This window comes from Toxorhynchites rutilus, chromosome 1 (assembly GCF_029784135.1).
Source record: "Toxorhynchites rutilus septentrionalis strain SRP chromosome 1, ASM2978413v1, whole genome shotgun sequence".
Classification (NCBI taxonomy): domain Eukaryota; kingdom Metazoa; phylum Arthropoda; class Insecta; order Diptera; family Culicidae; genus Toxorhynchites; species Toxorhynchites rutilus.
The window spans coordinates 16,196,345-16,209,685 of record NC_073744.1 but is presented as its reverse complement, the minus strand read 5'-3'; the positions used below and the strand labels follow the sequence as shown (position 1 = coordinate 16,209,685).

At 35.7% G+C, this 13,341-nt stretch overlaps 2 protein-coding genes across 10 annotated transcripts in view; both read right to left on the bottom strand.

Moving 5' to 3' along the window:
* LOC129775128 (polypyrimidine tract-binding protein 2) overlaps positions 1-13,341 on the bottom strand; it is a 658,886-nt gene that overhangs the window by 537,827 nt on the left and 107,718 nt on the right. The window lies entirely within an intron of this gene.
* On the bottom strand, positions 1,596-11,700 carry LOC129775080 (uncharacterized). 6 transcript variants are annotated; one of them, XM_055779360.1, is made up of 4 exons: positions 5,633-11,700; positions 5,493-5,567; positions 5,271-5,441; positions 1,596-5,216 (listed from the first exon to the last, which is right to left on the bottom strand). In XM_055779360.1, the coding sequence occupies exons 3-4, from the start codon at positions 5,412-5,414 to the stop codon at positions 1,887-1,889; spliced, it is 3,474 nt and encodes a 1,157-aa protein (XP_055635335.1). In that variant the 5' UTR covers positions 5,415-5,441; positions 5,493-5,567; positions 5,633-11,700; the 3' UTR covers positions 1,596-1,886. The 6 variants fall into 6 exon arrangements, with proteins under 6 accessions (XP_055635335.1, XP_055635344.1, XP_055635321.1 ...); XM_055779369.1 differs by having other exon boundaries at positions 5,271-5,438; XM_055779346.1 differs by having other exon boundaries at positions 5,493-11,700.

The following is a 13,341-nucleotide window of genomic DNA, read 5'->3' as shown; positions in this document are numbered from 1 at the left end:
ATTCTGAGATGGTGGAGTGTTGGAATTGACCCATCTGGTCATGGGAACCATTTTAAATTTCAAGAAATTTACGATAATGGACAAGTCCTAAGGCTAATATTTTTCGGAGGCGATAGAATGTCAATTTTATCATTTGAATTAGAAGCATACTATCCTCCGAGAATATTTTGAGATGGTGGAGTGTTGGAATTGACCCATCTGGTCATGGGAACCATTTGAAATTTCAAGAAATTTACGATAATGGACAAGTCCTAAGGCTAATATTTTTTGGAGGCGATAGAATGTCGATTTTATATTTGAATTAGAAGCATACCATCCTACGAGAATATTCTGAGATGGTGGAGTGTTGGAATTGACCCATCTGGTCATGGGAACCATTTGAAATTTCAAGAAATTTACGATAATGGACAAGTCCTAAGGCTAATATTTTTTGGAGGCGATAGAATGTCGATTTTATCATTTGAATTAGAAGCATACCATCCTACGAGAATATTCTGAGATGGTGGAGTGTTGGAATTGACCCATCTGGTCATGGGAACCATTTTAAATTTCAAGAAATTTACGACAATGGACAAGTCCTAAGGCTAATATTTTTTGGAGGCGATAGAATGTCGATTTTATCATTTGAATTAGAAGCATACCATCCTACGAGAATATTCTGAGATGGTGGAGTGTTGGAATTGACCCATCTGGTCATGGGAACCATTTGAAATTTCAAGAAATTTACGATAATGGACAAGTCCTAAAGCTAATATTTTTTGGAGGCGATAGAATGTCGATTTTATCATTTGAATTAGAAGCATACCATCCTCCGAGAATATTCTGAGATGATGGAGTGTTGGAATTGACCCATCTGGTCATGGGAACCATTTTAAATTTCAAGAAATTTACGATAATGGACAAGTCCTAAGGCTAATATTTTTTGGAGGCGATAGAATGTCGATTTTATCATTTGAATTAGAAGCATACCATCCTACGAGAATATTCTGAGATGGTGGAGTGTTGGAATTGACCCATCTGATCATGGGAACCATTTTAAATTTCAAGAAATTTACGATAATGGACAAGTCCTAAGGCTAATATTTTTTGGAGGCGATAGAATGTCGATTTTATCATTTGAATTAGAAGCATACCATCCTACGAGAATATTCTGAGATGGTGAAGTGTTGGAATTGACCCATCTGATCATGGGAACCATTTTAAATTTCAAGAAATTTACGATAATGGACAAGTCCTAAGGCTAATATTTTTCGGAGGCGATAGAATGTCAATTTTATCATTTGAATTAGAAGCATACTATCCTCCGAGAATATTCTGAGATGGTGGAGTGTTGGAATTGACCCATCTGATCATGGGAACCATTTTAAATTTCAAGAAATTTACGATAATGGACAAGTCCTAAGGCTAATATTTTTTGGAGGCGATAGAATGTCGATTTTATCATTTGAATTAGAAGCATACCATCCTACGAGAATATTCTGAGATGGTGGAATGTTGGAATTGACCCATCTGGTCATGGGAACCATTTAAAATTTCAAGAAATTTACGATAATGGACAAGTCCTAAGGCTAATATTTTTTGGAGGCGATAGAATGTCAATTTTATCATTTGAATTAGAAGCATACTATCCTCCGAAAATATTTTGAGATGGTGGAGTGTTGGAATTGACCTATCTGATCATAGGAACCATTTAAAATTTAAAAAAAAATCCACGCGAATGGTTGAGGTTTATGGCAACTATTTTTTGTAGCCGATGGAATGACAATTTTTTCATTTTTGACTTAGACGACAGGATTCTATCTCGTTTCTGAAAGGACTCAAACTGGACAAATAAAAATACTTCAAGTTAAAAGGTAATATAAAAATTTATTGATGAGACTTAAAAATTATATCATTTTAATTTTCGAACATATTTCACATTGTTTTGTAGATGGAATTTTTAGCACCATATTTGGGGCGCATCTACTGCAACACCTCCGTCCACATGATTGACATGACAAAATTAGTGATTTCAAGCTGCTGCAGTATAAACAAATTTTTATTACTGCTGTATTTAGGAGTTTTATTTTGATTTGTTTCCTCTCAGAATCCATGTTTCCTAGCCCGGTCAACGGTTTCTTCAAAAGAAAGTTTTGTGCATATTTAGCTACATATACACCACAGTTGTAGTCGTCGTTTTGCTTGTCGTGCGCAATATTTTTCGAGCCGCTTTGCCAATTGGTTGAATCAAATGGTTGATTTTTAAGTCTCCGAATAGAGCTTACTGCCTTCAAAAATTCTTCTTGTACGTCCTTCAAATATGGGGATGCTGTTTCGAGAGGATCTAAATAAAAAGTTTCTCTATTCATAAAATCAGCAATGAAGAGAACCCAATGGTTCCCTCTTCCAACTTGCTTGGTGGGTGCTTGCCCAGCTCTAACATTCAAAGGAACCACCCATACTCCCGATGTATTGGTTAGAACTGGTAAAACATAATCTCGTTTCCTATCCAATACTTCTTTTAGTTGAGTTGTATCAAACAAGTTTCTCGACATGTAAGTTGATACCAATTTTACGCTTTCGACCTCACATTCTTTTATGGCCACTGCAATTATCGCATCTAAGGTTTCTCCATCCATATATGTATGTGCATCGAGCGTTTGAAGCATTTCTGAGCTTACAATCATACTACTTACTCCTATGCTCTCATATTCTGAAGGAAACTCACCGAAATACCATTTGGTGGTAACTGGAAATTCAAATCCTTTGTCAATGAATTGATGAATAGAGGACAGATTACAGGTAGTTTCTAAATCTTCTTCTAATGATCTTTTTCTGTTGTTATCACTGTTTTCCTTTGAATCTGGGTGCTTCTGTGTTGATTGTTCAAGTTGTGTGTTTAAGCTGTTAGTTTCCTGCTTCTTTTTCTTCTTGAACAAGTGGGTTGAAGCATCTTTTTGAAAGTATGGACTATGCCATTCGTCCTCTATGTCTTCTACGTTTCCGACAAATCTGTCATATTCTGCGATTCTATCATCTTGACGTTTTTTAGCATTACTTATTCCTTTATCAGTAGCGTATATATCTTCAATGTCAAAGTCGGAAAAGTGGAACAGAGATTCAATATACGATTGTAGTTTTCGAAGAAAATGTGTTATTCTTTCGTAGAGCTGACCTTTCATAACATTGTGTTTCAATGTTCGGAAGAAGCTTTCAACCCTTGCGTTTGAAATAGTATCCGGATTCGAGTCAATTTGAGATACTATTATATTTGACCACAAACAAACCACAGGCATGTATTTTTTCAAGGCGACATCTTCCAAGAATCCTTTGAAATACAGTGGGTTCTGTGATCCTTGGCTGAGATCATCTATTTGTTTTAATGTTGTTTCAAATGTTTCTTTTAACAACGCATAAAAAGGCGATCCCAAGAAGATTTTGTCCTCATCTTTTTTTAGAATTTCTGGTTCACCGATGCCAGTATAATCAAATTTACCAGCGCTTTCTGAATCGAAGCTTGTTCTATCATTAATTTTTGCATCTAGTTCTTTTAGTGATGTCTCAAGCATTCGGTTCTCATTTGCAGATCCAAAAATGCATGTCATAATGATAAACAGATCGATTAAGTCCACTAAGTTTGTAGCACGTACAGCCAATCGCATACAGTCCATGAACTTATGTTTTATGTTGATTGGAGCAGATTTCAAGTCCTTAGAAACTACATTCATGAAATGACTGTAGCATAAATGAATGATAGTGAAATTGAGATTGAGTTCTCTTATGCAAACTTTATAACAATCTCGGATATACTCTGGTAGTGTATGGTGTTGATTATTAAGAGCCCGTATCAATCCACCAATCAGTGACCAGCTCCAATCAACACTAACAATTCTCGCTATTTTATTCAATTTATTCATAGAGCTGCCTGACTCGTACGAAGCACGAAATATATTCAACCAATTGTGGAAGTCTACTGTTTTTTGGCTTTCAGTCACAAAGGTTGTTACGGGTACACTAAAATTTGACCGGTAATTGTATGCGACCAAAACATATATTTGAACACGCTTCTCAGCTTTTGAATATCGTACAACCGATCCAGTACCATCCATGTAGAAAATAGGACTGTAAGTCTTGTTTTTTCTCAGCTCTTTGAACATTTTTGTATTAAAACAAATTACACCAAAGGGCTTTCTAAACACATTTTTGATATAAGATCCGTTATCCTCAGACATTTTTATCAAATCTTGAAAATCATCAATATCCCTGTTAAGCTTCGATTTAGCTTCACTGCTAATTTTTTTCAATACATTTTTGCTGACAATGTCTACCTTCTCGAATGGTTCCCTTTTTTTCTTTTCGTTGATCAACTTAGTTCGTAATTCAAGTGGTTTTTGGAGCTGCAGTTTTTTCATATTTATGTTTCTTTTTACTCCTTTGCAATATGCCGCTTTCAGGTTTTCCCCGTGTATCAGGGTCATAGCGACATTAACATAGACATCGACTTTATATATGTTATCACCATCCGTAACAGAAACAATTTTGAAACGATAAGATCTGCAGGTCTTGTGAGCGCAGACACCATAAAATAGCCAGCCAGATTTGTTGCAATTATGAGAATTTATATTGATTATACAATAGATATTGAATTCTTCATATTTGATTTTTAACAAATCTTCTAAGGCCACTATAAAAGGCCTTCTATGCTTTTGTTGCTTATATTTAGCATCGCCAACCTTGGTTTTGCTTTGCATTATATTATGTTGATCATAATGTTTACACATTTCAATGTTCTTCTTGTTGATGTAAAAAGAACACTCGTAAATTGAAGCACCACTATAAAGTCTTTTTGTGGCAGTTGCCCCACATTCCGCAACCTTGACATTGTATTTGATCCTGTTACTGTTGCCTTTTTCTTTTATCTCTTTTCGTAGGTTTTCAAAGTCCGTTGTATTGAACACAAGTTCAGTTACATCTACATCACTGCTATAAGTAGTATCTTGTGATTTGGTCGATCCTTCAAGATCATTGGTATCAAATGAAACAATCGAGTCTTGCATGTCGTTCGTTGATCTCTCTTGCATTTGACTTACTGATGTTTCAAAAATGCGACATTCAATTTCTGGAGCATTAAGTTCCATTCCTTTCTTACATACTTTTGCAGGAAACTCGACGGATAATGATTTTATTTCGACACGCGATAAATCTGTTCCTTTCAATAAAAATCCGAATGGAGGTTGCTGAAGAATAATACATATTAATACATGAATAATTAATTGGAAATGTCATCTTACTTCGTTATCTTTTCCCGTATTATCAACGCCGTCAAAAGTAGTACTTTGAGAGTCGGCCAATTCCTCGAAATCGTTTGTGTCAAATGATACAAATGATAATGTTCTTGTTTCGACACGTGAAGGAGATGAGTTTGTTTCGGACATATGATCTGTTTTATTTAATAAAAGCTGCTAAATAACAACTATTAATACATGAATTAATAAATAGAAATGTCATCTTACTTCATGAACTCCAACGCAGTCTTGTGGCAAGCAGGCACTTTCATTCTCAAAAGAACATTCTTTGAAATTATCGATCTATAAAAATTTGAAGTTACTGTATGGCGTGACTATTTCAAAGCAATTTGATATTTTACACTTACGTTATGACTTTCAGCGGCAATTGAATGTTCAATATTCTGCGGAAATGATTTCACATTGAAAATTTCAAAATAGTTTTATTAATTTCAGGAAGCTTATAACAATTATAAGGGTTCTCACCTTTCGTTCTGCACGATACTTCTTATATGTTGGATTACAAGCGAAGTTATTCCTAACTTTTTTTAAGTTAGGTGCGCATTTTTCGTTTAATCCCATTTCTACAAGAATTTCTTTCAGATTCTTAGAATTCAATTCGAATAGCTCATCCAACTCTTCTCTAGCGATCAAATCATTCGCTGCATCCCAACAATTCTGCAAAGTAATCTCAGGAGCAAACCGTTTTACGGATTTTCGATGTTTCATTAGAAGGCTTTTGATTACCTTCATACTAGGATAGTTCGTTTTATCTAATCCCATACGCTCCAAAATTACTTGCATGTTCTTAAAATTTAACTTGAAATCATATTCTAGGCACTTGGTTGAAATTAAACTGTTAACCGCTTCTAAACACATCTCTAAATTAATTTTATAAGAGGATGCCATCTTCACAGTACACATTTCTCAATCCTTATAGTACTCCGGTTGGAAAGGGTCTGACTAAATTTACTGTAGGAAAAAACGACACTAGTTTTCAAAGTCCAAATTTTCACTATAACTTTCTCTAATGGTTTCTAAATACACGTGGTGAATAAAAACTTATAAAGATGGATCATATGCTGCTCTGCTACTTTTATACTCCCTGAAATTGGTGGGGTGTTTGTCCTGTCGGCTTCGCTCGGTTAGCTCGGGTGATATTAGTTTGTTGTGTTGATACTGCTTTCATCTCACTTTCGCACGTCTCTCGGTGATGCGATTGAATGAAAAGGATAGAAATTGTTTCGGCTGGTGTACGGAAAATTAGTGTTCCAAACGAAATGGATCGTCGTGGAATGGATCATGTTCTGCTCTGGTGGGGTATTTGTCCTGTCGGCTTCGCTCGGATAGCTCGGGTGATATTCGTTTGTTGTGTTGATACTGCTTTCATCTCACTTTCGCACGTCTCTGGGTGATGCAATGGAATGACAGGTCATGTCGCAACACGTATGCGCTCGCTCCGCGTGGCGCAAACAGTAGATATTATCGTCTATTACTGCTATTAATCACCTAATATTATTCTATACACTAACTTAACGAACCAAAAAAATAAACACCCTTATTCTTGTTTTCGAACGAACACAAAACGTTCGAAAGAATGCCTCATTCGTATCCTTGGTTTCGTACGAAAGAAATCTATCCGTTCGAACATTCGAACATCGTTCGTTCGAACGAATTGCCCTATCCTCGTTTTCGTACGAAAGTGTTTTTTCATCGGTCAGTCAAACGACACTTTTGAGTAGCGAATCAGATGAAGCGTAGAAGAAAATTTAATCGATGTTTACGTTTTTGTGGTTTATTCAGACGCATAAAATACTCAAATTGATTTTCTCTAATGTTTATTTTAATTAGGGTGGGAAATTTCTATAGAAGCAGATAAAAAATATATAGACATGATTTCTTGATCTGTCGATATTTTCAATTTCGCTGCCGGAGAAAATCGTTTGGTCGTCGAGGATTAAATGAATTGCTGCTCGTTTGTGTTGAACAGGTGAACAATAATGGCTTGAGAGTTTTTAACCTGTCCTCAATTACCATCGCCAAGGTTCGAGCCATACAAATTAATAGTTTAGTTAAACGTTTTGTTTCTGAAAAAAATAATACGTGAAAATTGATGATAATTACTTAGTAGAATATCGACATGCTGAAATTTAAACTGCTTAGCCGGATGATTTTCAATTTTTATCCGTTGAATCCATTCCACGTACCGTGTTTCATCCCTTTTGATTATGAAATGATATTCCTGGTCGACATCTCTTCTTATAATAGGAAACAACGGAAATTATGTGACTGTTGGATTTCGCGTTATGATCATAGGCTTTAGTATCACTAACGCAAATTTCTCCATATTTTCATACCAATTCGTTCAACTTTTCAGACCCATTTATCATTGGGTTCTGGTGGAAACATTCAGAAGCTCTTTTAATAATACATTTAAAGAACATGTAGCAATAGTTTCTATTCATGTTTTTAAAAAGTGAACTCAGGGGTATGAATGCCACACAGAAAAAAGCGCAATTTTTATTATGAATTAATTTTGTCGTAATAAAATTTTTACTGAAGTCATAGATTAATACAAACTGAACCTACCTCAATTTCCATGCATTCGTCGGATTCCAGCTGTATTCCACTTTCAATATCATCACAACTCATCGCAATCGTTTCATTGCCGAACGAAAATTCGCCACGGCGCAACTCCGCCACCGAATATTTTCATTACGATTCGGCGCTAGAGTACGTGCTCCCGTGGCCGAGTGGTTAGCGTCCCACACTATCATGCCGGGGGTTCGGGTTCGATTCCCGTTCTGGTCGGGGGATTTTTCGTGAAAGAAAATTCTTCCGGCTTGCACTGTGGTCACGCGTATTCTAGAGCTTGCCCCTCCAGAGTACATTCAAGGCGTGTTATTCGGCATAGAAATCTCAACCAAGCACTACTAATAAAAATGACGCAAGTAATGCTGCGTTGAGAAGGCAAAAGTTTCACTGGAACGGTAGTGCCATCCAAGAAGAAGAAGAAGCTAGAGTACACAACTTCACTTTGGTGACTTAAGATAATAGCGCTGACTTAGTATTTTTTTTATTTTGCGCTTTTTTATGTCGAAATATTTTTCAGTGTTGATCTTAACGCCTACAGAAAATGTATAGCAGACCAGGAGACAGACACTTCTGTCGTCAAAAATTTCGGCGGTCGACGCCATATTTGAAAATGTCGACGCCGGTTTTTTTCAACAAGAAAAATGGGGCCAACGGCGACCGCCGCTAGCTTATTTTTCTAGTTGACTCGATCGGCTACGGATGTTTTTAGTTCATTCAAGTCTGTTCAGAAGATCGGGACTATCCTGTACCGCCTAGTATGGAAACGACCCCGTGTTAACACTAGATTTACCAGCTATTTATATATACCTATTTCTACCAGCACCAGTCAAAATGACTGGTGTATAAGAAAAAATGAATATTGTGGTTCCAGTCTGTACTATTACTTATCAAATGGCGAAAATAAGTTGAACAATATTAATTGTGATAGATAAATGGACTAATAGACATTGTCAAATAACAAAACACTTAATTGTTTACAGTTTGTTGCTCACAATAGATTTTGCAGTGTATACACTTTCTACATAGACTTTTTTTGCATTTATTGCAAATATTTGTAGTCTTATTGTTATTAAAATATTCTATTTGACACCATTTGCGTACAGAAACAGTGCCATTTGTAGTTGGTATATCAGCTTCGTGTGGTATTTGCCTTGAAGTCTGATATTCTGAAGCAAGTTCTTTTGCTAATTGAAACAGAAAGTCTTCTCGTGAGATATTTTCTCCTGTTATGTTTTGTTCAATATCCAGCTATTTCTTCCGGCTGAAACTAAATTATTGAAAAACAGTTGAAGTGGTCACCTTCTGGAACCTGATTTCCATTCGATCAGTGACATCGACGCCAAAATATGTCTGGTTGCCAATAGAAGCGCGTATCGTTCCAAGCAACGAAGTATTTTGAGATCTTAATTTTAACGCCAAAGGAATACTTGTAAAAAATATCAGTTTTACGCTCCTTCATGGTATACGGTTCAAGAAATTTCATTACGACAAATTTGCATAGGGGGATTGATGCATTTCGAGTCTCGCTTTTTCCTAAATAAGGAAAGCCATTTATCACATATTTCGTCTCTACATCAGACGCCAATTAGAATTTTATGCTAAATTTATGGGGTTTGTTTGGAAAATACTGAGTAAATCTGCATCTGGCCTCCGATGGAAAAAGTTGCTTATCCCCGGTAATATAAGTTCATCCCCTGTTTGAAGCTATTTCCTTCGTACGCCCCACGCGCGCACAATATTGCAAGAGATGCCTTCAATTTTTCTTGTGTAATTGTCCACTTTTTTCCAAAACTCGAGAGGCTTCTAACTCTGTACAAATTCGTATATGTTCCAAAATATGGTTATCAATCAGTAATTGGAACGCACTACTTAGATTCCCGTTCATAATATTTCTTTCAGCATGTGCTGTTGGACCGTGTACATCTTTGAAATTACTATGAACTAGTAATCTACCAGCAACACCTCCTTCTTCAATTCTCGTTCAAATAGTTCCGTCTAAAGCAATTTCAGTTTGCTGATTTGGTACGCTTGATTGGAATTTTTACGCAACCACTGTCGCTTGGCTCATCTATATTGTCATCATCAGGAATTTCCTCATCACTACTCTCGATAATAGCACTGTTATCATCACTTCCTTGAGAATCAATTTTTCTATCTAACAAATCATCGCCGCTGTCGTATAATTCACTTTCCACATCTGAACATTCCAGAGGTATGCTGGTTGCATTTTCTAAATATGCAGAACATTTTCAGGGGCTGACAATTGCTGTCAAAATATGTTGAAATTAAAACGCTCTCATACATTTCTTCATAGAAACATGCACCAGTCAGTTTGACTGGTACTGGTTTAAATGTCAATAACAAAAAAATATATTTGTTAGTAATAAATATTAAGTAACATTAAGTTTATAAAATGTTTTTTCTACTTATAGCTACAAAAGTCATAACATCATTTCGGAAAGCAAATGTAATATGTCGTAGGAATTTTAAATTGAAATTGCACGACCAGTCAAAATGACTGGTCTGGTAAATCTAGTGTTAAATAAGTTGCAAGTGGTTGCTCACGGAAGTTACGAAGGCTAAATTCGCGTTCAGTGGATTCAGTAGTAGATGTATATGTATGACAGAAGTGGAGAAAAAGGAATGAAAATGAACAATCGATCATTACCAGAAGTGATGACAACGCGGTTAGATCCAGGAAAAAATCAATACAGTTTTTTTTTATATAATTACGCCTAATTGATCTACTGATTGTAGGACGTATTCTATTCATTTAAAGTGAATACTCACGGGAAAAAGTATGGCGAAATAAGATTTAAATTAATAACAATTTGCAGAACAAGATATTTTTCTCTAGGCTCAATCTGAGAGGAGAACTTGAATTCCATTACTCAGTGGGTTAGGTATTACCTCTGACTACCAAGGAGTCGCAAAGAAAACCCTATTGTAAGATTTATATCACTTGAAAGCATACGTTTACTTATAATAAAAATACTTCAGCTTCAAGTCGTCTGAACGAGACTGATCTGAGGAGGTTTCTTATTCAGAAAATCGGAACAAAGTCGAATGATTAATATCACTCGATAATAGTCGATTTCAACTTTTTTTTCGTAAATTTAAGCCGGGAGTCTCGAGTCATGGTTAAGAAGTGTTCTCGATGCATCGATTTCGCGAACTGAAAATTAATATCGACTAGCATTTCCGAAAATACTAGACTATCCCATGTTGTAGGTTGCTCAACCGATCAAAAATTCGTTTCCTCATATATTTTCTCAAATATTCTTAATTTTTTAAGCACTTTTTTGTGAGAATATGATGAGATTTTACAATAAAACATGAAACAATATTTTGGAATGGGTTAATCACGTTTTGGAATCGGCGCCTATCCGGCTCGACTAAGAAAATCTAGAACTGGACTATAATATTGATCGGCTAAATTTTAGAGAAACTTAGTTTATTCGACCCAAAAAATTATTTTCTTTTTGAATATTTTTTCATTGACCGATGTAATATTTGGTCCAGAGATGTAAGCTGATTTACATTTAAGCCGCGATTCATTAGCCATCGAAGCAAATTAATTGGTCGACTTAAGCTGACTTTCTTGTTATGAACGATCAATTTTTGAAGCCGCCATTCAAATTCAAAAACGATTATTTTAGCAGTAGATGCCGGTTTGATGACTAATGGAAAGACTCGTGTGTCTAATTAAAATGAAAAAAATGTCATTCCATCGCCTCCAAAAAATATCAGCCTTAGGACTTGTCCATTTTTGTGAATTTCTTGAAATTTCAAATGGTTCCCATGACCAGATGAGTCAATTCCAACACTCCACCATCTCAAAATATTCTCATAGGATGGTATGCTTCTAATTCAAATGATAAAATTGACATTCTATCGCCTCCGAAAAATATTAGCCTTAGGACTTGTCCATTATCGTAAATTTCTTGAAATTTAAAATGGTTCCCATGACCAGATGGGTCAATTCCAACATTCCACCATCTCAGAATATTCTCGGAGGATAGTATGCTTCTAATTCAAATGATAAAATTGACATTCTATCGCCTCCGAAAAATATTAGCCTTAGGACTTGTCCATTATCGTAAATTTCTTGAAATTTAAAATGGTTCCCATGACCAGATGGGTCAATTCCATCACTCCACCATCTCAGAATATTCTCGTAGGATGGTATGCTTCTAATTCAAATGATAAAATCGAAATTCTATCGCCTCCAAAAAATATTAGCCTTAGGACTTGTTCATTGTCGTAAATTTCTTGAAATTTAAAATGGTTCCCATGACCAGATGGGTCAATTCCAACACTCCACCATCTCAGAATATTCTCGTAGGATGGTATGCTTCTAATTCAAATGATAAAATCGACATTCTATCGCCTCCAAAAAATATTAGCCTTAGGACTTGTCCATTATCGTAAATTTCTTGAAATTTCAAATGGTTCCCATGACCAGATGGGTCAATTCCAACACTCCACCATCTCAAAATATTCTCGGAGGATAGTATGCTTCTAATTCAAATGATAAAATTGACATTCTATCGCCTCCGAAAAATATTAGCCTTAGGACTTGTCCATTATCGTAAATTTCTTGAAATTTAAAATGGTTCCCATGACCAGATGGGTCAATTCCAACACTCCACCATCTCAGAATATTCTCGTAGGATGGTATGCTTCTAATTCAAATGATAAAATCGACATTCTATCGCCTCCAAAAAATATTAGCTTTAGGACTTGTCCATTATCGTAAATTTCTTGAAATTTAAAATGGTTCCCATGACCAGATGGGTCAATTCCAACACTCCACCATCTCAGAATATTCTCGTAGGATGGTATGCTTCTAATTCAAATGATAAAATCGACATTCTATCGCCTCCAAAAAATATTAGCCTTAGGACTTGTCCATTTTCGTGAATTTCTTGAAATTTCAAATTATTCCCATGACCAGATGGGTCAATTCCAACACTCCACCATCTCAGAATATTCTCGTAGGATGGTATGCTTCTAATTCAAATGATAAAATCGACATTCTATCGCTTCCAAAAAATATTAGCCTTAGGACTTGTCCATTATCGTAAATTTCTTGAAATTTAAAATGGTTCCCATGACCAGATGGGTCAATTCCAACATTCCACCATCTCAGAATATTCTCAGAGGATAGTATGCTTCTAATTCAAATGATAAAATTGACATTCTATCGCCTCCGAAAAATATTAGCCTTAGGACTTGTCCATTATCGTAAATTTCTTGAAATTTAAAATGGTTCCCATGACCAGATGGGTCAATTCCAACACTCCACCATCTCAGAATATTCTCGTAGGATGGTATGCTTCTAATTCAAATGATAAAATCGACATTCTATCGCCTCCAAAAAATATTAGCCTTAGGACTTGTCCATTGTCGTAAATTTCTTGAAATTTAAAATGGTTCCCATGACCAGATGGGTCAATTCCAACACTCCACCATCTCAGAA

What these genes read in the sequence shown, in the direction of transcription:
- LOC129775080 (XM_055779328.1), bottom strand. Translation starts at nt 5,414, where the DNA reads ATGTCCGAAACAAACTCATCTCCTTCACGTGTCGAAACAAGAACATTA. An exon ending in ATACGGGAAAAGATAACGAA is followed by an intron (nt 5,217 to 5,270) that starts GTAAGATGACAT and finishes ATTATTCTTCAG; the next exon opens with CAACCTCCATTCGGATTTTT.